The 22,312-nt window shown below is 53.1% G+C and overlaps 1 protein-coding gene across 4 annotated transcripts in view; it reads right to left on the bottom strand.

Annotated features, from left to right (window-relative positions):
- Positions 1-22,312, bottom strand: part of Otof (otoferlin) — an 86,458-nt gene that overhangs the window by 10,181 nt on the left and 53,965 nt on the right. For 2 of the 4 annotated variants that reach the window (XM_013013556.1, XM_013013557.1), the window contains exons 9-32: positions 20,003-20,134; positions 15,249-15,311; positions 14,760-14,844; positions 11,013-11,172; positions 10,181-10,367; positions 9,658-9,844; positions 7,833-8,056; positions 7,298-7,406; positions 6,705-6,885; positions 6,495-6,615; positions 6,122-6,222; positions 5,938-6,028; positions 5,740-5,856; positions 5,323-5,475; positions 4,899-5,088; positions 4,667-4,791; positions 4,401-4,535; positions 3,345-3,506; positions 3,023-3,142; positions 2,434-2,595; positions 2,176-2,338; positions 1,551-1,681; positions 576-605; positions 126-257 (exon numbers count right to left, since the gene is read on the bottom strand). In XM_013013556.1, coding sequence (XP_012869010.1) covers positions 126-257; positions 576-605; positions 1,551-1,681; positions 2,176-2,338; positions 2,434-2,595; positions 3,023-3,142; positions 3,345-3,506; positions 4,401-4,535; positions 4,667-4,791; positions 4,899-5,088; positions 5,323-5,475; positions 5,740-5,856; positions 5,938-6,028; positions 6,122-6,222; positions 6,495-6,615; positions 6,705-6,885; positions 7,298-7,406; positions 7,833-8,056; positions 9,658-9,844; positions 10,181-10,367; positions 11,013-11,172; positions 14,760-14,844; positions 15,249-15,311; positions 20,003-20,134 — 3,261 coding nt within the window. The remainder of the gene's footprint in view (positions 1-125; positions 258-575; positions 606-1,550; positions 1,682-2,175; positions 2,339-2,433; positions 2,596-3,022; positions 3,143-3,344; positions 3,507-4,400; positions 4,536-4,666; positions 4,792-4,898; positions 5,089-5,322; positions 5,476-5,739; positions 5,857-5,937; positions 6,029-6,121; positions 6,223-6,494; positions 6,616-6,704; positions 6,886-7,297; positions 7,407-7,832; positions 8,057-9,657; positions 9,845-10,180; positions 10,368-11,012; positions 11,173-14,759; positions 14,845-15,248; positions 15,312-20,002; positions 20,135-22,312) is intronic. The other 2 variants (XM_013013558.1, XM_013013559.1) reach the window with 1 other exon arrangement.

Genomic DNA, 22,312 nt, shown 5'->3' with positions numbered 1-22,312 from the left:
GGGACTTCACGAGTGTGAGGCCAGGAGGGGCCAGCTGTGGATGAGGGGCAGGGAGAAGGATCTGGAGAGGAGGCTATGAGTGGGGACCCCATTCCTTCTCAGCCCCAGGCTGTCCCAGGCCTCACCTCCTTCATAGTGTCGATGGAGGAGAAGTACTTGGACCACCAGTCCAGCATGCTCTCATCTGGCTCCTCCTCCTCCAGCTCTTCTGAGGTACCCTTCTTTTTTTTCTTCTTCTTCTCCTTTTCCTCCTCAGCCTAAGGGTTAGTCAGGCCTACAGTTCTGGGGACTCCCTGTACTTCCCTGGAGCCCTGGATAATCTTGAGTCCTCCCCATCAACTTGATCCTCTGCTCTGGGAAAGCCCTGGGCCACCACTGTCAAAGGGGTGGGGCTTTGTTTTGTGCCAGTGCCCTGTGAGCTCCAGGACCTGCCCCCATGAGCCACTGGGCCACAGCAGTATTGGCACTCAGGGACCGAGGACCACTAAGTCCCGGGGCGGGGGTCTCTGGGCTGCTAAGTGACTCCAAGGCAGGGTTCTCTCACCCCAGGGCTTTTGCCCAGTTCTTGCACTCACCACATCCACCTTGATGACAGCATCTGAAGTCTGCAGAGGGGAGCCAAGGAGACAAGACAGGGTTAGCCACTGATAGGACAGGGAGGGTTTGGACAAGGTTGGAGCAACAGGGTGCGAAGGGATGGATGCCCACAAAGGTCTGCTTCTAGGCTGCTGCTGCCATTTCTGCAGGCTTGCTATGGAGGGCTGGGGTTCTCAGCTCCGGCTGCCCACCAGAGAACTTTTACAAGGGAGAAAGGTAGGTAACACTGAGTCTGTAGGTGGGAAGCTGTGCATTTAAAACCCAGAGGTACCTTGGTGCTGGTGGCTCACGCTTGTAAATCCTAGCTACTCAGGAGGCTGAGATCTGAGGATTGAGATTTGAAGCTAGCCAAGAGGAAGAAAGTTGATGGGATTGTTATCTCCAATTAACTACCAAAAAGCCAGAAGTGGAGTTGAGGCTCAAGCGGTAGAGCACCAGCCTTGAGTAAAAAAGCACCAGGCCCTGAGATCAAGCCTTAGTACTCTCATGCATATGTGTGCGCATGTGTGTGTGTGCATGTATACGTGTACACACACACATATACACACACAAAGCAAAACTCAACCTAGAGACTGGAGGTGATTGAATAAGCAGGCAGGGTTGCTAAGTGAGGTCAGAATGGGTGTGAGAGCAAAGGTCAGCGATGTTGGTAAATGTGGTCAACTTCACTCTATTCTTTCTCCCTCACCAAGGCAGATGAAGTGGACACACACACACACACAAACTGTCAGTGCTCTCACTGTCTCTTGTGCACGCACACACAGACACACACACACACACATGCACACAGGCACTTGAGAGAGTGTCAGTATGAGTTGTGTACACAGTGTGGGTTGGCTCACGACAACCACACTTTGTTCTCGCAGGGTGAGTGCGCCTGGCTTGTGGGATGTGTCACACGCACGTGTGTTCCCGGCTGGCACAGGTCCAACCCCCCCACCCCCCAGCCTTACCGCATCCAGCTTCACCATGGTCTCCAGCTTCTTAACAGGTACCTCGGGTTCCATGCTCACCACAACCTCCCCTGTGGGGTGAGAGGAGGGGCCCCCATTGCACAGCACACGGCAGCCCCGGAGAAGCCTGACTGGACAGACAGACAGGCAGACAGACAGACAGAGGAAGAGCAGAGGCACAGTGAGAGTCAGGGAAACAGGCAGAATGGGAGCCTAAAGCTGATTCTAGAGCTTTCTGAAGGAAGAGAAAGGACAGGGCCGTTGCAAGGAGGGAGAAAATGAGCCAGAGGTGAGTGAGCCGCCGGGAGAGGGAGAGGGAGGCAAACAGCAGAGCCCTGCAGGGAGGTAAGAGCGAGGCCAAGGTCTTCTCCATACTCAACGGAGGGGCTGTCTGCCCTCAGCCCTTCGCGAGCCTGTCCAGCACTGACCTCTCTGGCTCCAGAGAAAGGGGCAGCCCTGGACCACCCTTTCTGGTGTGCAAAGTAGGAGCCTGCCTTCTTGCCCTCTCCCTACAATCCCACAGGGATGGCCCCCAGAGAATCTGGTGGCTGCTTGCACTGAACTGTGAGCCGCAGCCCTTTGGGGACCGAGGGGAGCCAGGCCTGGGCTGTGGGTGCAGCCATACCTGTGGTGTTCCAGTTGGGAGCTGAGCGATCTGGGGGCCGGTAGATGAAGCGCCGCAGAGAGCTGACGGCGTGAGAGCCCACCAGCGTGTAGCGGCCGAAGGCCCTGCAGTCCACCACGCGGATGTTTAAAGGTGGGTGCAGTAGCTCATTCTCTGGGAGGTCCTGGGGGGGTGATGGGGCACACAGCCTGAGCCTCAGGGGAGCAGCAAGGCACACCACACCCAGCTCTGCCCACTTCCACCTGGGCCCGCACTCACCACTTCAAACCACTTGACCAGGGTACTGAAGTTGGGGTTTTTCTTGTAATTGTGGATCAGCGATGACTGTACCCCCTTCCCTGCACACTCAATGTCCACCCGTGGCCGGTCCACCTGAGCCAGGTTGACTCGCTTCAGATCCCGCAGCCCCCAGAACAGCACCTTGGAGAGGGTGGGGGAGAAGGGCGACTCAATGGAGGGAGCCAGGGGTGGCCGGGCAGGGCCACTTGGGAAGGACCAGGTAGTGGGTAGCCACGGGGAAGTGCCAGGAGAGGAGAGGAGAGAGTGCTGAGGGACTAAGATCAGGACTTCAGGGTGAGGGTGGGTGTAGGGGGACAGGGGTGTGTGTGACCAGAACAGACAAGAGGTTTGGGGGTAACCCCACTGGACACAGTGCGGTCACTCAGTGAGATTAATGCAGGACCTTGCCAGTGCTGGGAGCTTGAGTCTCCTGCAGGAGTGGGGCTGAGGAAGCCAAAGGATTTCCCCACACATGGTGGGCGCCGGGGTGGAGGGAAAATGAGAGCAACAGGAAGGGGGAGAGAGAGAGGACACAGAGGCCCCGGGATGCCCACAGGGCCTCACCTACCTCCACACGGTATTTGCTGAGCACAGGCCGGATGCCCACAGGTACGGGCATGATGGGCCCTCGGTCCATGTCCACTGGGCCATTGATGGGAGGTAGGTCAGCTTTCCCTGATGGTCCAATCTAGGGGATTGGGGTATCATAGGTCACACATTGGGGAGCCCAGAGAGAGGGAAGCTGTTTGTCATGAGATCTGGGGAGACAGGAAAGCTAGCGGACCCCAGGCCCCTGAGACCTTGCTCCCAGTTCAGGTCTCTTTGGGTTCACCACAGTGGGGGAGTGGGGAGAGGCTCCGAAGCACAGGGCCCCCTCCCCGTAAGCCCACCTGCAGAAGCTCAAAGGCAGCCAACAGGTCCCCAGCTGTGGCATTGCCACGGTAGATCTGATAGTATTCCAGCTGGGGTGGGAAGCGGGGTGGGCAGTACGCTTCGTCCGCCATCTTCACCAAGGGCTTGGCGAAAGTCCGACCCATGAAATCCGCTTTGCCCTAACACAAGGAACAACTCAGATGGCTTTGAACCCACTGTTTTCCAAAATGTTAATTCTGTGACCTCCCTGCCCTCTCCTCCCCTCACCCCCGTCTCTCTCATATTATTGGTTGAACTCAGGGCCTGGGCACTGTTTCTGAGCTCTTTTGCGCAAGGTTAGTGCTCTACCACTTTGAGCCACAGCTCCATTTCAGGTTTTGAGTGGAGATAAGAGTCTCATAGGGACTTTTCTGCCCAGGCTGGCTTCAAACTGTGATCCTCAGATCTCAGCCTCTTAAGTAGGTAGGATTATAGGCATGAGCCACTGGAACCTAGTTTGATTTCCCTGTTAAGGGGCAAATGAAACCACCAACTTCTTGGTCAAGGCCAGGCAATGCATGCAGAAACAGGACTCAGAACAAGAAAGCAAGCCCCCCTTCCTCTAGTCTAGAGCTTTTAGTCACCCCAACAACTGGACTAATTTGTAGTAGGAAAAGTTGGTGGCTAACTCTTGGCAGGCTTACCTCAATCCTCTCTCCCTACTTTTAGTGGTTATCACAAGGAGTGCTTGGTGTGGTTGGAAAGTCTGGCCCTCTAGGGCAGAGGCTGGTGACATTAGGACTTGTTGGCCCCTGTCCTGAAGATGCTGGGTACAATATGCCTGTGCAGGAGGTGGGGACATCCTGGCCCAGTCCCCAAGCCCCTGAGCCCCACAGCACGGGAAAGGTTCAGGTTACAGTGGGCAGGAGTGGGAGGCACCTGGAAGGCCTGGTCAGCAGCCCAGACTCTTAGTACTGGTCCAGGCGTATCTGGACAGGTGGCCAGCAGAACTTTCTAGGTTAGCAGGCTAGGGGACAGGGAGCCAGGGCAGATGTGATGTTGTAGGGGTCCTTGGCACGAATGTCCACCCATACCATGGCATCCTGGTCATAGATTTCAATGACAATGATGGGAGGGTCATCCCGCAATTCGTGAGCCTCGCCGTACAGCTCCAGGTTGTCAAACACTAACATCTGGTCCCAAGTAGGACACAGTGTCTCATTCAGCACCTGAGGCATGGGATGGAAAATGGGGAGCAAGTGGTAGTGGTAGGGAATATGTATACAGGGAACCCAGAGTGGTAGGGAATACGTATACAGGGAACCCAGAGATCCCGGACTTATGGCCGCCATGTCCTCACCTCTGTGCACTGGCTCTGATTGATAAAGAAGACCCTGGCGAAGGGGTCGGAGAGACCACTGCTGTCAGCAGCAAAGAGGCTGCGGGCCTGGTACATGTGGGCTCGGAGCTGGAAGGCCTGCTTCTCTGTGGGGAAGAGTGGGTTGAGGCGTGGCAGCAGGGAGCCTCTCAGACCCTCCTGGGGTGTGCATGGGAGTAGAGCAGCTGGCCCAGACCCAGGAGGCCTTACTCACTGGTGTAGACCAGGCTGATGGGTGGGAAGGAGTGCAGGCCCAGGCCCTGAGCCGCCTTGACTTCCTCAAAGCCGCAGGGCAGGCCACACAGGAAGTCCTTTCGCTGCTTACTGAGGCCCAGCCACAGGTAGAGCTCCAGCTTAGCCTGCACCGTCCAACCTGCTGAGCCGAAGCCCCGCTTCCCTGGCAGCTGGAGACAGGCTTGGGGTCATCAAGAGCCTGACACCTGCCAGCACCCACAGGGGGGGAAGGGGAGGGCCAAGGGGCTAATGGAGATTGGAGCTGTGCCTGACCCTCCACTGAGCTGGGCTGGGCTGGGGGTTCGGTGGGGGGCGGGGTGATGGGGATGGGCAGGGTGGGCTCCAATCCTCTAAACACCATGCTAGTTAAGGACTCTACCCCATACTCAGGGCTGCTCTAGCACCTTGAGGAAGAGGGTCTTGACCTTGGCACAGTCCTTGCCCAGCTCCTCCTCCACGATGGAGAAGAGCAAATCTTTGGAAGGCACCCGGGCATAGGCGATCCGCTTGTTGTTATTCATCATCCAGATGAAGACGTCTGGGATGCTGTGCTGGGGCTGGGGCAGGACCGAGGGGGCACAGGTCAGGGGGATCTGGCCTCACCATGGTGGGACCCCTGAGTCTATCTGATCGCCAAAGGCCAGGCCTAGATAAGGAACAAGGAGCCTTCCAGAAAGACTCAAGTCTCCCTATCCCCCCTCCCTCAGCTTTATCCCACCCCCCCCCCCCCCCACCCCCCACCCCCCGCTCCACCATTAGATCAGGAGAGGCCACCCTGGGGGCTGGCCCGCCCATCTGTGCCCCTGCCCCTGAGCTCCCACCTCATCCGCCAGGAAGCGCAGCTTCTGCAGGAAATTCTGGCACAGCCTCAGCTTGTCCCGCACCGTGTGCCGCTTCACCTGAGCACGCAGGCTTTTAGCCTGCTGCCGCATGCTTTCCTGAAGGGAAGAGACCAAGTGGCGTTCAACTATTGGTCACGGGCCACTGATTAGGAGATTCTGACCTCAGAACGCCCTTACCAGCTCCCTCATGCAGGACTTGAGGCGCTCCCGGTCCAGCCTGGTGCGGGATGCGTGGCCCTGGTCCTTGTCGGCGAGGGAGAGGAAGCGGCTGGGAATGGAGACAGGGCTTAGCTTGCGGGCACCTCAGCCCCAGCCTGGAAGCTTCCCCCACCTGCCACCCTCTCCCTGCCCTTCCTCTCACTGGCAGCCACAGCTGAGCTCCTCTAGCACACCCCGCAGGCGGCGCTCGGGGTAGGACTTCTCCGTTTTGATCATTTCCTGCACATCATTCAGGCCTTCTTCCTGTAAAGCAGGAGTGAGGGGAGTGTGGGTTGGGCCACAGCCCTCCCCCTCTGGTCTCTTCCTCTCCATTCCTCAAGGGAAAGAAAGACCTGGAACCTTTCTCTAGGGCCATTCCCTATTTATGACAAGGAAGCAATCACATCTTCAGAATCTGTGGTAGATCCTTAGACTGGGCATGGTCGTCCCGCTGGGACCATCCTGCAGCCCCTGCCCTACACAAGGCAAGCTTGCAGATGGAGCCCCTGCCCCCACAGCCCCTGCCCCGCCCTGACCAGCTTATCAGCGATGCGGTCCATGATGTTGGCATTGTAAAGGCGGCGGCGCTGGTCAGGCCACCAGCTCTTGATGTAGATGCAGGGCTTGCACTCCAGGTAGGGTAGGTGGAAGTAGTTCCTAAGGGGAGACCAGGGGAGGTCGATGACTGGGGGCCTGCAAGGGGGGAAGGCCAAGGCACAGGGGGTTGGGATGTGGGTGCGGCCCACCTGTCAGTGATCTGGGGTCTCATGGGGGGTGTGGAGGACACCGAGGCCAGGTCCCCGCTGTCATCACCCTCATCATCACTGGAGTTCTGGATCAGGTCCACTTCTTCCTCATCCCCGGGCTCCTTCCGGGGCCGAGGCCGCTGGGGTCTCGAGAGGCCATCCACTTCATTCCCATAGTTACCTGGGCAGAGAATGAGATGTCAGAGAGCCTAGGGATTTGTTCCCCAATGGGCCTTGTCTACTATTCAATCCAAGTATTGAGGCCAAGTCAGAATGGAGAAGAAAGAAAAGTCCCCATGTCCCATTCCTTCCCCCCACCCCAAGCCCTGTAAGGTCTCACTGAGAGCCTGGATGAAATCTGAGCCTGAAACCCAGCCCAGGATAGGGCCTGGATCCCACCACCCACTTCCTTTTCTCTACTCCCCAAGATCTCTCCCTTTCTTCTTCTCCATGTCCCAGATCAAGCCATCTTTGTGTGTGGGGACAAGAATGTATGCAGGCAGACACAGAGGTCAGGGAAAGAGGTCAGCATTGCCCAGTTAGAGGCTGGGACCCCAACACGTGAAGATCCTCCACGTAAGCCAGGTACTTGCCTATGGTCACCTCAAAGGTGACTGGCTTGTCTCCATTTTTCCGGTCGATCATGGAGGCTTCTAAGAAGGCTCCAAATAGAAAGAATTCTTCCATCTTCCCTGTGCAGCCCTGTGGGGAAGGTGGTTTGAACCAGTCCTAAACATCAGTGGGCTGATGGGCTGGGCCAGGCCTAACATTGCAGGACAGAGAGGCCCTTTGGGGGACTGGGATCTCCTATTGGGATGGCTGAGGGGACAGGGGGTTGTGTCCTGTCCAAGCCTTGGGGCTAGGCCATTAGTTTAGGTATTCTTAGTAGAAGGGCTGGCTCTGAACCCACAAGTATTGCTATATCTAATAGGAGGGCAGAAGTAAGGCACCCTCTTGGGAGCTGGTACCACTGTGGGGCATATGGGCAGGGAGTAGATAAAGACAAAGGTCAGACTAGGGCCTCTGTTTCCTAGGGAGGTCTAGCCTGGCAAAAGCTCAGAACTCCACTGCCATGGTGTGAAGAGGACCGAATAGGAGTCCTAGGGAAAGCACAGCCCTGAGTCTCACCTCTGAGACAGGCGTGGCCTGCTCCACCTGCACCTCTGTGGAGCTGGTGAGTTCAGGGTTGGAGGTGTCCAGAATCTCCACAGCCAGGCCCAGCATGAGGCGGGCGCGGAAGGACACTCCTTCTCCCAGGCCTTCATTCAGGTCCTGGTGCTCATCCAGCAGCGTATAGTTGCGTGTGGAGCCGTACATGTTCACCCAGGCAGGGCCCAGGGTGGGCAGGAAGCCTGCAGGGTGGGGAGAGGCAGGAGGGACCATGTGATGGCCTGGGCTCATTCCGGGTGAAGGGATCTCTGTGATGCGCCACTCCATAGCGCCTCTGGATGGCAGAGCCCGAGGTTTCCTCTCTGCTGGGTGCTGGGCATTTGTGCATGCACTCGGCTCTTTTTTGGGTCTCCTTACTTTCTATGTGAGGGAACAGGGGCCCTGGGCTTAAAGGAGGGGAAACCAATGATTCTGATGGAAGTCAGATGCTCCTGACTTCTCAGAATGGCTGCAGACCCTCTGCGGACACTGCAGACATATACACCTGCCATGCATGTACCGTGCCTGGGGGACCCTCGGTCCTCCTTGGGATCCTCTCTCCCTGTCTCTGCCTGGATCTTCCTAGGCCTGCTCATAAGCCATTTCTGTCACAGGTGGAATTTGTTGGGCCTCACTCAAAAAACTCTGCTTCTATAGATCCAATTCAGTCCTATGTATTTGCTTTCTGTTTTACTTCCCCCACCCCAGTCCTGGGATTTGAACTCGGGGACTTGTGCTTGCTAGGCAGGTGCTCCAGTTATGCCCCTTGCCCTATTCTACCTACTTTAAAAATATTTATAGTACTTAAAAATTTGAGATATGCTTCATACAACAAAACTCCATTTAAAATGTACATTTCTGTGGATTTTAGTATATTTACTATAATGGGCATAATAGGCAATGATCCTTATGTTCTAGAACCCTCTCTTTTTTTTCTTTTTTTGTCAGTTGTGGGCCTTGAACTCTGGGCTTGGGTGCTGTCTTCAGCTCAAAGCTAGTGCTCTACTACCTGAGCCACAGCATCCCTTAGGTTTTCTGAGTGGTTTATTGGAGATAAGAGTCTCATGGACCTTTCTGCCCAGGCTGGCTTTGAACCTGATCCTCAGATCTCAGTCTCCTGAGTAGCTAGGATTACAGGCGTGAGCCACCAGTGCCTCGCTAGAACCCTCTTTGACTCCTTAAAAAAAAACCCTGCACCTATGAGTAGTTAGGCTTAATTCCTTCTCCCTTGTCCACTGGAAACAGTGATCTCTGTTTTTGTATTTGGCTTTGCCTGATGTGGGTGTTTGGACAGCACTGGGGAAAGGGACAGCATGTCACCTTTGCTGTCCATTGCTTGATGTTTTGACCGTGCCTTTCTCCTGAATCTCTAGCTAGCACTTGGAGGACAGGAGCAGCATCTTATCACAGTGCTTTGATCCTGGGGGTGGAGCGGTGTATATTCATCTCCATAGGCCCAGAGGGAAGGATTATTGCTCTTATAGGCACTGTTACAGATACTGTCATAACATATATGCAGCAGATGTACTATAACTCTGTTTACATCCGTAGAGCAATTACCACACAATGGTTATTATTTTCATTTTGCAGATGAGTACATAGGTGTGAGTTCACACAGTTAGCTGTCAGCTCTGAAAGGCCTGAGCTATGACATTCTTGCTTTCAGTCAAGGAAGGGGCTGTGGCTAAGGTCCTGGAGCTGCCCATCAGGCTGATATCAGGGTCGATGAAGGTGGTGTGAAGGGCTTTTAAACCTTCTCTTCATGTCCTTTACCCCTTAATACACGGGGACTCCTGCTGCTCACCTTTGTCTCCATCATTGGAAATCTTTCGCAGGTCAATGAAGTGGGTGCCAATGGCCACATCATTGACTTTGTCAGAGTCCCGGATCTGCACCTTCATGCGTTTGCAGAGGGGCGGGAACAGGTCTGTGAAGATGACCTGCTCGTTCCACAGGGGCTCGTAGCTGCTTTTCTGCACAGAGGTCTTGCCCTGATGGGAGAGCGCGAGGGTTAGGGTCCTTGTGCAGGTGCTAATGTGGACTTCTGCCCTTCCCTTCTTCTTGCCCTCCCTCGGGCTCCCCACTCCACTCTTGATCTGAGAACCAGGCGGCAGAAAGGATCCAGTAAGCCCCTTTCATGGCCAAGATGACCAGCCTGGGCTGGCTTAGAACTGCAATTCTCAGATCTCAGCCTCCTGAGTAGCTAGGATTACAGGTGTGAGCCACCAGCGCCTAGCTTCTGATTTCTCCTATTGTCTGGTCCAGGCCCCCACGCCCAGCACCTGATGGTTGTCACCCCCAACCTCCTGCATCTCACACTCTAGTACCTTCTGGCCAGCGAAAAAGACCTGCACGTAGGGGTCCACAAGGTCCTTGTTCTCGCCAATGAAAGCTTTCTTCACGTTGGCCATGAGGCTTGTGTTCATTCGGGGCAGCCCCTCCGCACGGTAGATTTTCACATAGAACCGGGCCCACTGACGCTCTGCGGGCACCCCCTCAGGGAGCAGCAAGTTCCTGCCAGTACAGCCGTCCAGCGCCATGGTGGACAGGTGGACTGGTCCAGGACCCTCACCTTATCCTAGTATCTAGCACAACCCTGGGCCTGGCACAATCTGTGAAGGATGCTGGAGCCTCTTGTGGGTTGCTGGGCAGGACTCCTCATTCCCCCAAGCTTGGATAGTTACAATATTCACCTTCCAGCAAGGCCAGAAAATAGGCTCAGATAGGTTACAGCATATGAATGCTTTGTAATCTAGCGTGATCTACCAGTCACAGTATTATTATCAGTCTCGCAGCCTCACAACTAGCCAAGATCCCTTTCCTGGCTCCTGGATGCTGCTCTGCCAGCACCTCCTCTTCCTACCAGCTTCCCCAGAATCAGAAGTCTAGATGTCAAATGCTATCACCCTCCTCTACCTGCCAGTACTAGGAGAGGTTGAACCCAGGGCCTCGTGCATTCTAAGCAAGTGCTCATTGTTAGCCAACTTCCATCAAGCCCTGGAGAGCAGGGCTGTGAGGGCTGGTGAGGGCGGGGGGGGGGGGGGGGGATGGATGGCAAGATGGTAAGATGTCCAGGTCCGGGCAATGTCAGGAGCTTCCTTTAGGGAAAGAAAGGGCTAAGAGGAAGCCTGTAGAGTCTGGGTGACATAGGGGACTCACCCCTCAATGTCATCCTCCTCTGTCTCATTGGCCTTGTGGGGTGTCTTGATGTTGTCTCCCTTGCCCACCACGGCGACATCACATTTCACATAGCCCTTCAGCCCGGCGGAGATGTCATCCGGGTCTGACAGGATGGCCCACTTGTGATGGAACTGGTGTTCTGCAATGGCCAAAAGAGGCACTGCACCCAATACCCTCCTCCTGTGGCTCTCTGCTCCTGAGCAGCTTTTAGGCCTATAGAGCCCAAGCTGCCAGGCACCTGAGACCAGAAGCTACCTACCCATGACTGGGCCAGGGGTCACAGGGAGATCGAGGGCCTCTGTAGCCAAGCAAGCAGCTGGACAAGGCCCTGCCCCGTTTCACATTCAAGTGTGTTATATGACTTCAAATCAACAAGCTTCCTAATTGGTTTCTTGGCCTACAGCCTCTCCTGTGGTCATCTCTCTAGCCAGGTCCACCCAGTGCCAGATAGAGCCTTCTTAAGTGGAGGCTGCCCCTCAGAGCTGCCTCCTCCACCCCACTGAGCTCTGGTGCCTTGGGATAAAAGGTCAAAGGCCTCACAGGGAGCTTCTTCTATTTTTCTGCCTCATCTTACTCCCCTACTCCAGTGATCCACAGGTAAAAGCACTCATTCTTTTCTTTTCTTTTGTTGCACTCATTCTTTTCTGACCTTGTGCTGTGCATTTTACTGCCAGGCTGTGTGTCTACTGCCCTGTGAGCTGAAAATGCTTCCTCTTCTCTCCCTGTCAGCTGATGACTTCTAGTCATTTTTCCCAAAGGTCTTCTCTTCCATGCCGCCTTCCCAGACTGTCTTAAAACAGTCAGTCCTGGCCTCTTGGGGCCTTATATCCCCACCTTCAATTTTGTTTTACATATTTCCTTTTTTTGGTTATCTCCCCACTCAGTCTTGAGTTTAAACTCAGGGCCTGTGTTTGCTAGGCAAGTGCTTTAGTCGTGCCCCAGCCCTGTCCTGTTTAAAAAATATGTATACCATTAAAAAAAATTGAAGCCCAGCACTGGTGGTTTACGCCTTGTAATCCTAGCTATTCAGGAGGCTGAGATTTGGGGATTGTGGTTCAAAGCCAGCTAGGGCGGGAAAGTCTATCTCCAATTAGCTAGCAGAAAACCAGAAGTGGTGTTGTGGCTCAGAGTGGTAAAGTGCTAGCCTTGAGCTAAAGATCTCAGGGACAGCATCCAGGCCTAGAGTTCAAGGCCCATGACCGACAATAAATAAATAAAAATAAATAAATAAATAAATAAAATTGAGATGCTGGGTGCTTGTGGCTCACTGGCTCACACCAATTTTCTCAGATTCCCAGGAAGCTAAGATCTGAGAATTGCCGTTTAAAGCTATCCTGGCAGACAAATTTGAGAGATTCTTATATTAAGTAGCAAAAATAAAAAAGCCAGAAGTAGAAGTATGGCTCAAGAGGTATAGCACCAGACTTCATGAAAACTAAGTGAGAGTTCAGTTCCGAAGTTCAAATCCAATACAATAAAATCCAATACAATAGAAATAAAATAAATAGAGGGTGGTGGACATCTCACTACTGTGAGGTCTAAGCAGAGGCTAGTTACCACCAAGAATACTGCTGAGGGGTCCCTGTGTAGCATGCACACTGGTCTGATGCTTCTGAGTGTGATCTCAGAACAGAGGCAAGAACAACACAACAAGCCTGCTGCCAGCAGAGGGCAGCAGCGAGCAAACTGTGTTTTACAGTTGCTTCTCAGAGCATTACAAGTCCTGACAGTGGGTGGACGGGCTGTGGCCCACAACTCCTGGGACATCTCTTACTTCCACCAAGTCCTGTCACCACCCAAAACTTCCCAGCAACCCCCAGGAGTCTTGGGTGCCTGGAAGTATCCATCCAATAACACCCTGGTGTGGGAAGGGACGAGAGACTCATGAAGGCCAAATTGAACTAGAGGCCATGAGAGAGAAGACCTAGTGCCTCAGTTAAAGGGATGGGCTGTGCAACTTCAGCTTCACATGGGTCTGAACTGAGTTTGGGACCCACTTACTCCCTCTGTGTCCTTGGAGTAGTTCTTTAAGTTCAGTGAGCCTCCGTTTCTCTACTGTGAAATGGCAATGATGACATTTGCGTGGGTTGGGAGGTTCGATTGGTTGTGGCAGCATGCCTGCAGTTCCGCACCAGGATTCTGCCACCCAGGAGCCCAGAGAGGCACACTAAACTCCCCATAGTCTCTTTCTCCACCCCCAACTTCCTCTTGGCCCCAGGTCTTAGGCTTGCAAAATCTGGGCTCTGGGATGTGATGGTTCTCAGGGATGCCAGTGACATTCTGAACCATGCACCCGCATCTGTGCATACTTCCTGGAATGCAACATGGTGGCAGACTGGCTCTAACAAGTTCCCTGTGACCCTAAATGGTCAGGGGGGCTGTGCTCCCTGGGCCTCTCCATCTTAAGAGGGATTGGACTAGATGGTTTTGTTGTTGTTGTTGTTTGTTGGTCATGGGGCTTGAACTCTGGGCCTGGGCACTGTCCCTGAGCTCTTCAGCTCAAGGCAAGCACTCTACCACTTGAGCCACAGCGCCACTTCCGGTTTTTTGGTGGTTAATTGCAGATAAGAGTCTCCTGAACTTTCCTGCCTGGGCTCCTGAATAGCTAAGATTACAAGTGTGAGCCATCGGTGCTCAGCTAGACTAGATGTTGATGCTTCCATGCTTTGTGTTGGACTCAAACGCCGTGACCTGAGTTGTAGCTGAACCACAACCAAGCACCAGAGGTTCTGCCTACATTTCAGAGGCTCCTCTGAACCCCTCCATCTCTCAGCCTCTAGGAGCTCATCTGTAAGATGGGGAGGATGTGGCTGCTTATCTCTCTGCTTTCTTTATGACAATCAAATGTGACAATTGGGAGGAAATGATTGTCATTATCTATGGGCCTAATGGGGCCAGTACTATATTTTGAGCAGAAGCATCATCATTTCAGAGCCAAGGTCTCCCCAGCTTGGCCGTGTGGTGACAAGCCCTCCAGGCCACCCATTGGGGCACTGTCACCAGCTCCACATAATAAGGTACCTATGGAGCTGCCAGTCAGCCATGGCCCCACACTCTGCTCATCAGGGGGCCTTGTGTGTATACAGTCCAGCAGAGTCCCTCAGAGGTGGTACACTGACTCATGACCATATTTGGATCGGACAGTGTGACATCATGGGGTATCTGGAGCAAGTGGCCCAGTGTGTCTCCTGACCAGCTGGTGACTGGGGTCCTGTGTCTGAGCCTTGAGCCCCTCAATGGCCAAAGGGGGATGGTGGGTTTCTAGAAGAGTGGCAGGGGCTCTTCTTGCTCCGCAGGTACCAGTCCTGGAGGAGCACAACACAGTGTCAGAGAGGAAGTAGGCCTAGGGCCTAGTGGCAACAGCCACTCCTGGGCTGTGAGGTCAGGCCTGGCTCACGTCAGTCTAAATGCAAGTAATCCCATCTGGCATACAGTAGGTGGCCGACCCACCAGCCTGCCATGAGCAATGGAGAGTCACCTCCAATCTATATGGAGTTTCTGCCCTGTGAACAAATGATTGCCCACCAGATCCGGTGTCCAGTGCTCCTGTACCCATGGCTAGATCTTGCCTCCTCTACACAGCCCCAGCTATGTATCAACGGGCACCGCTTGCATCTGTGGTTGTCACCAGCGGAGCCTAGGTTGGGAAGCTTGGGTGGGAAGCTTGGGGGCCAGCTCCCTGAGTCCTTGACCCACTGGCTAACCAGCCCATGCACAGTTACTTACCAGGCTGGGAGTACACGGTCCCCACATCCATTTTAAAGGAGCCCACCAGGGTGCCGCTGCGTAGCAGATTCTTGGAGTGGATCACCTGACGGATAGAAATACAGTCACCAATCAGGCTGGGTAGAGACAAGGCCTTCCATGGCAGGGGTGGGGTGGGGGTAGGGAGGGGGGTATAAGAGGGGAGCTCACACTTCAGTGTGAAGCAGGAAGGCGTTTGGCAGGGGAGGATTGCCTTACTGAGGCCCGGGTCTGCCTCTCCAGCCTGTTGTTTTACTAGCTGCCATGCATAGGTGAGCGGGTTGTTGGTTTTTTCAGGGGCACTTGGCTAAGAGGGCCAGAGAGGAACTGAAACCCAGCCTGCGCCTTCTTTCCTCAGTCATGTGCCCAGGCTGAGAGCTGCCCTTTTTGTGGTGCCAGAGTTGGGGGCACCCTTCAAGTTCGCACACGGTGCAGCTGAAGTGAGTGGCTCCAGGGCCGCTCCTCACTCACCGAGATCTTGATGATCTTGTCGAACATGACGTCAGGAGAGACGTGGAAGTCGAAGACAAAGTACTGGAGGAGGGGAGGGTCCAGGCTGCTGTCACCGGTGGGCAGTGCCAGGCCCCTCCCTCCTGGCAGTGCCTGTCTGCACCCCAGCCGTGTCCTCTGAGTCTCAGGGGGCCGATGAGCAGCAGTGGTAATCCAAAAGGTTCTGAGTGACTCCACTCAGGGTAGGGGAGGCAGGGCCCTGTCCCCAAAGCTGGGCCATCTGCACACTGGATGGAGTGGTCTACACCCAAGTGCTACGCTCAGATGGGCCTTGGCGGAGAAGCGGGGAGCCTGGGGCTGTCTAACTAGATGGCCTTGAGTAACACATTCTGTTGTCTGAATACTGGTTTCTTAAGCTCGTGTGTGTGTGTGTGTGTGTGTGTGTGTGTGTATGTGTGTGTGTATGTGCGCGCACGCACATGTGTTTGTTTTGAGGCTTGAACTCAGGGCCTCACATTCTTACTTGGCTTTTTTGCTCAAGGATGGAGCTCTACCACTTGAGCCTTACCTCCACTGATGGTGTTTTGCTGGTTGGTTGGATTTGTCTGCTTGGGCTGGTTTCAAACTTGAGATCTTCAGATCTCAGTCTCCTGAGTAGCTAGGATTACAGGCATGAGCCACCCATACCTGGCTTCCTGAGTGCTTGTTTGAAGTACTGAAGAGATATTTGAGGTAGGTGCTGAAGAGATACTAAAATGTATGCCAGCAAATGGAGAATGCCATTGACTGTGAGATATACTGTGGTTTGAGGGCCACATAAACATCACCACTAAACCACAATGCTGCCAATCTCAAAGGTATTAAAAGGTAAAACAATCTAGGCACTGGTGGCTCATGTCTGTAACCCTAGCTACTCAGCAGGTTGAGATCTGAAGATCTCAGAAGCCTGGATGGGGAGAAGAAAGTCTATTAGACTCTTATCTCCAATGAATCACTGCAAAGCTAGAGGTGGAGCTGTGGCTTACGTGGCAAAGTGCCAGCCTTGAGTAAAAAAGTTAAGGGACATCACACTGGCCCTGAGTTCAAGCCCTAGTACTGGCACAAAACGGTAATGAAAAAAAGGTAAAATAGAATGGATGAACTATGGGTGTAGTGTGAGCATTAAGGGGATGTATTTGACTGTAAAATTAAAATGTCGTGTGACTGGTCTTTTGTGCTCTGAGCTGCTTTGTGCTGCTTTGGTCCCCATCCCCGTCCCCTGGCCGGGTACAGGGCCTGGAGGTAAGGGTATGGTGAGTGAGCAGAGGGGCCTTTGCTTCAGTCAACATGTAGGTGGGGAAAAGAGGGAAATACTGCCAAAGAGCTTCGGGCTGGCATCCCAAGGGCATGGGTTTCTGGCTGTGGGACCCTCACACTGAGGCATGGTGGGTAGAGGCACGGGCTTTCCCAGGCAGCCACATCCGGCTGGTACTGTTGGCTCCACCACTTCTTTCCTTTTCCTTTCTTTTTTCATCACTTCCTTTCTCGAGCCTCAGTTTATCCCTGAGCTGAGGGATTCCTGATGTCAGGACTCCAGGGACTTCCCTTGGGGACTGTAAGTGAAGCTGTTCGGCTGACGTGAGTGAACCTGGTCACGTTGTCCAAGTGTGCACATGGTAAAGGCTCTCAAAGGTTAACTGGTGGGGCGCACAGCAGGGGGAGGTCCAGGGGGTGCTGGCTGTGGGTGGTGCACCACTTAGGTCTAGGTTTGGGGATCACCAGCACATAGCAGTGGCTGAAGCCTTGGAAAGGAGGAGATGCCTGAGGTCAGTGTGCACGAGGGGGCTCCAGGGAGCGGCAAGGAGGAGGACAGTGATCCCCAGCAGGGAGGCCGAGGCAGAGTTGCTGGTGAAGCAAGGCATAAGGGGACAGCGCGAGTGACGCCAGGGAAGAGGAGTGGATGAAGGAATGGGGGATCTGGCAATGAAGGCAGAGGATGACAGTGGACGTTGTCTTCAGAGCCAGGTGGCAGACGTGCTGTCGGGGGGGGGGGCAGCTGTAGAGACTGAGGTGGGACTGGGAGGAGGGAAGAGAGAGGCTCCTGTGCTCACTGTGAACACAGGACAGAAGAGACACAGAGGAATGGCGCTGGCCTTGGCTGACGGACAAGGGAGACTTCTGGCTGCTGGCCTTGAGCCTCCTGGGTTGTCCTGGCTGGGCTTACAGACCATGTAGATAAAGAAGGAGCCAGAAGAAAAGCAAGGAGAGAGTTGGGGTGTTGGTAGATGGGGCAATGCCAGATCTTTGGGGCACAGAAGGAGAAAGGGCAGAGGCAAAGGGGAGAGGCGGACATTAGACAGGGGGAAGGGCTGTGTTCTCAGGATGGCCCGGAAGACCCAGGCGCAGCCGTGTTGTTCTGGGAGGGAAAGGCCATGAGATTCCCTTCACAGCCAACACGGAGTCAGGCAGGCCAGGCCTCAGACCAGCGTCACAGAGTTGGGTCAGCCCCACAACAAGGAAGTGGCTGGGTCCGGCCCAGCGGGAGCCACAGTCCTTGAATGTCCTGAGCACGACTCCTTGTTAGCATTGCTCAGAAATCTGCCATGCCAATCATTTCCATCTCCTTCTGATGCTTTAGTGGAGCCAAAGGAAAGTGCCTACAGCTCAGAGAATTCTCCAGAAGCAACATATATACATACATACATATATATATATATATATATATATATATCCATAACAAGGAGGGTATCGTTCACTGAAGAGGCAGAGAAGGGAAAGAAAGAGGGCCCTGGTCTTGGGAATGGGAAGAATCCCAGCAAGACAGTGTAGAGATGTGTTCTCAACTGGGGATAAATTGAACTCCCAGGGGACCTATGGCAACAGCTGGAAATGTTTGCAGTTGCTCCAATTTAGGGGCTTGCTCTTGGCATCTCGTGGGTAGAAGCCAGGGAAGCGGCTCCGCCTCCTACAGTGTGCTGGACCACCCCCAGCATCAGCCAATGAAACACCAGAGCGCTGAGTTCAAGAAACCCTAGCTAGGAAAGGAACAAACAGACACACAATCAGACCTACTTAGATCACTGAGAAAGAACACAGACATCGCCGGGCCGAAATCGAAGATGGTCCAAAGAGGGGTAGAAGTAGAGAAAATAGTTTCTACGCTAGGTGTGGTGACACATGTCTATAATTCCAGCACTCAGGAGGCTGAGGCAGGAGGATAGAGTTTGAAACTAAGCTATATCACAAGAAAAAGAAAGGAAGGAAGGAAGAAAACAAAAAAGAGAGGAAGGAAAGAAGGAAGGAGGGAGGGAGGGAGGGAGGAAGCTAGGGAAGGAAGAATGGAAATGGTTTCTGGCTGAGACCAGGAGGACATGCCCTTGTCCGCACACTGCAGTCCCTCTGCTGCCCCTTATACTACAATCTCAGCTAATACACAGAGAATCCATGCAGCAGAATGTTCCTGAGCCTGACAAATGCTTGCCTGGCTCTGAGCTGCCACAGCAATGCAATGGCACCCCTGTTCCACCAGGGGGACAGAGAAAATATCCTGCAGAGCATGCTGACCTCTGACCCAGTGAGGGCAGGGAAGGCGGCTCCATGGCAAGGGCCCTGAAGCATGTGTAGGAGTTTGCTGGGGAGCCACAGAACTGGCAAGCTGCTCTGCACCTTGGAAGAAGGAAGTGATTTGAATGAAACATAAGGTGTGGGGGCCTGGTACAAGGTGAGCCCTTGAGCTAGCCAAACAAGGCTTCACCACTATCAAATGACCATGGAGGTCCAGCAAGGTCTCCATCGCCATCAGGAGGAATGTGGACTCTTATCTAGGCCAGAGGCTTTTCCAGTTAGGCTGTCCTGACGTCAGGACACATCCAGCTTGAATGTTCTGATTCCACCATCCTGAGCAAAGGTCCTGGGGCCTGGGAGATTGGGGCCACTCTGCAGTCTCTCTCTCTCTCTCTCTCTCTCTCTCTCTGTCTCTCTCTCTCTCTCTCTCTCTCTCTCTCTCACACACACACACACACACACACACGAGTTCAGGCTCAGGCTGAAGAATAGAAGGTGCTCAGGTTTTCTTCCTGTCCCGCACAGTTGTTCGGGGTGGCTCTTGCCTTCCTTACACTTGAAGACACAGGACACAGATGTGTCATCTGGGCCAGCTCAGAACCCCTCACTGCCTGGAAACTCCCACTTCCTCCAGGAAGGACTCCAGGCCCCATCTCAGTCATCAATGGACTGGTGCTCTCCCCAGACTGGACATAATGAGGTTCAGGAGGCCATGCTGCTCTGGAGGGGGCGGGGCTCAGGGCTGGATGGTGGTCTGGGCCTGGCTCACACACTAAAGCCTTGATCCTCCCTTTTGTAGAATGAGGGCATACACCAGAAAGGCTCAGAGGTCCCTCACCCACCACATGGCCTCAAGTGGCTGGGAAGATCAGGGGTAGGCACCTGTCATTTTCTTTCCTATACCCCAAGTCAAGGCCATGCTCTGGAGGGAAATCCCAGAGAGGTTCAAATGACCAAGGGGGCAGCCATGCAGCGAGGGTGAGCACCCAGCCAGCAAGGTCCTCCTCCAGGAGTCCCCATGGCCCCATGCAAGCAGTGATAAGCTCTGGTGGTGCTGATGCACCTGCTGCTTAGAGAGTGCCTGAGTGGGTTAGGGCTCGTTGGCTGGTCAGTCCTCGCTCGTGCTGCTTGAATCTTAGCTGCTGTTGCTGTTGCTGGGCTGCTGGGTAGGCCCGGCTCAGCCCTGCCATGTATCAGGACGCCCCTCCCCCGGCAGCCACAGAACCACTGACCTCATTGTAGTAGGGGCAGTTGGTAGATTCCTTCATGGATGTGTACTTCTTGTCATCGCCCACCTCCACACACACAACGGGGTCCATGTTCAAGCCCACCAGCTGCCGAGCCTCGATCACGGTGATGCTGACCTGCCGGCAGGAGCAGGGGAAGGCACATGGAGCTCAGGGGGCCCAAGAACCTGGGCCTGCTGAAGCCCTGGCCCAGAGAGCCCAGCTGACCCTGGAGGGAGCCAGCCAGACTCACACCCACACCCTGGCTGGCCCGCTTTGGGGCTTTGGATTTGCTGGATGATCCTGGGCTCCGTGTCTGTGTGGCTTAAGAGACATGGGCTGGGGACCTCAAAGTCAGCAGTCACTAGAGTTCCCTGGGGAGGGGGCATTTCCCAACCCACATGCTCTTAACTAATCCTATCAATGTGGGAGATTGCTTTCTCCTCCCCTCTTCTCTCCTCTCCTCCCCACCTCCTTCCTTCCCTCCTTTTGGCCCTGCCCGTCCCTCCTTTCTCCTCTCCTCTCTCTTTGCTTACTTCCTTTCCATCTTCTCTCTAACCTCTTCCCTCTCCCCTTCTGTCTGTTTTTCTTTTTTAGGGGAGTGTACTAGGGACTGAATCTAGGGTTTGCACATGCCGGGCAAAATCTCTACTACTTGAGCCATCCCCCAGCCCTTGTGTTCTTGTTTTTGTATTTTTAAATCTTTCATTGTTATTATAAAGGTGATGTACAGAGGGATGACAGTTTCAGGTAATGAGTACACTTCTTTTTGGACAATGCCTCCCCTTCCTTCACTCTCTTGTATCTCGCTTTTGAGATGGGTCCCACTCACTCCGCTGGGTCTAGCCTCCAACTCTGGCCTCCGGCCTCTGTCCCTAGGATGTACCACTGTGCCTTTGAGACCCTAGGAAATGCCACACCTATGGGTTCTCCTCAGCACTGTAGCTGTGTCTCAGAGAGACCACCAAACCCACCTCAGGAGTGTCCTGTGGACAGGAATTAAGCTTCATTAACTTGCATTAATTCAAATGGAATTGAATCAAACTCCTTCTCCTCATGGAGCTTTTAAGCATCTGTGTATTTATGTATGTTATATATGTGTATATGTATTTGTATATATTTACATATACATATACACAAATATTTATGTGGACATTTATGTACCATTCTAGAATGTATATACAAGTACATATCTAATATATATGTATATATATATATATGTATGGGGAAGAGAGAGAGAGAGAGAGAGAGAGAAACAGTTGTTTCCTAATTTCCAATGTAACTACTCTTCAAGCTATTCGTTTCTGCTTTGGAAGTTTAGGGGTCAGATCCCATTAAGGTAGCCATGGTAAAATAGAAACTACAGACTTGGGCTGTTGAACTTGACATTGGGCTCTGTCCAGCCCATACCTCTGCCAGGTCTGAGTGGAGAGGACCATGTGGGCTTACTGAGCAACAATTGTTTCAGCTACCTGAAAAGATATCCACTACCTACAAGGTAGTGTGAGGGTCAAGTAAGATCATGGTGGCTTCAGGAACAGCGGAAAGCATGTGAAATGTGAGCATTGTAATAAGCGATGTTCCCATAGACTCTACCTTTGGGCATTGTGGGTCTTGAAGTAGGTAGGGATGGGTGTGATGCTTAGGATTTGTTCCACAGGATTTGAACTTGCTCTGTGCAAAGCCTTCACAGCTAGCGGGCTAAGGAAACCATATGGCTGTTCTTTTATGTTCTCACCTTGGGAATTTGGTACTGTAGTTGTTATGCTTTGATGCAACTTCTAAATGCTATTTTACTCAAGAGAGTTATTTTTCCTTTCAGTAAAATAAAAAAAAAGATCATTGCTAAAATTACCACCCATTGTGTCCATCAAGATCTTGTAACTCTTCTAAAGGCAAGGAAAAATTCGTGCATCAGAGGTAATGATGTTAAGAAAATAGAAACCTCAGTTTCTATTATTCAGGGCAATTTCCTCATCATCACAAAAGCATAGAAACAGAAAATAAAGACATTTATATGTTTGAGACACACTTGAACTATAAAAGCAAACATTCCTGCTTGGAGCTGGAAGTACCTTAGCCAAGGGGCTAAGGTAAAATCTTAGAATCCATGCTTCAGAGAGTTTCAGTAATCACTATTTCTTCAGGGAACTAAAAAGAAAATAAGGCTAACTTAGCTGTGATCAGTTTACTACGAAGAGAGTAAACAGACACTAGAAGCCCTTCTAGAATATTCTTTATATAGTAGTTTATAGAATTTTAACTTGTATGTATACTTTCCTGGACCAGCAATCCTGGGGCTTGAACTCAGGGCTT

Source organism: Dipodomys ordii, unplaced genomic scaffold (genome assembly GCF_000151885.1).
Source record: "Dipodomys ordii isolate 6190 unplaced genomic scaffold, Dord_2.0 Scaffold20, whole genome shotgun sequence".
Classification (NCBI taxonomy): domain Eukaryota; kingdom Metazoa; phylum Chordata; class Mammalia; order Rodentia; family Heteromyidae; genus Dipodomys; species Dipodomys ordii.
Note: the sequence above shows the minus strand (reverse complement) of the source record. Positions and strands in the feature narration are given on the sequence as shown.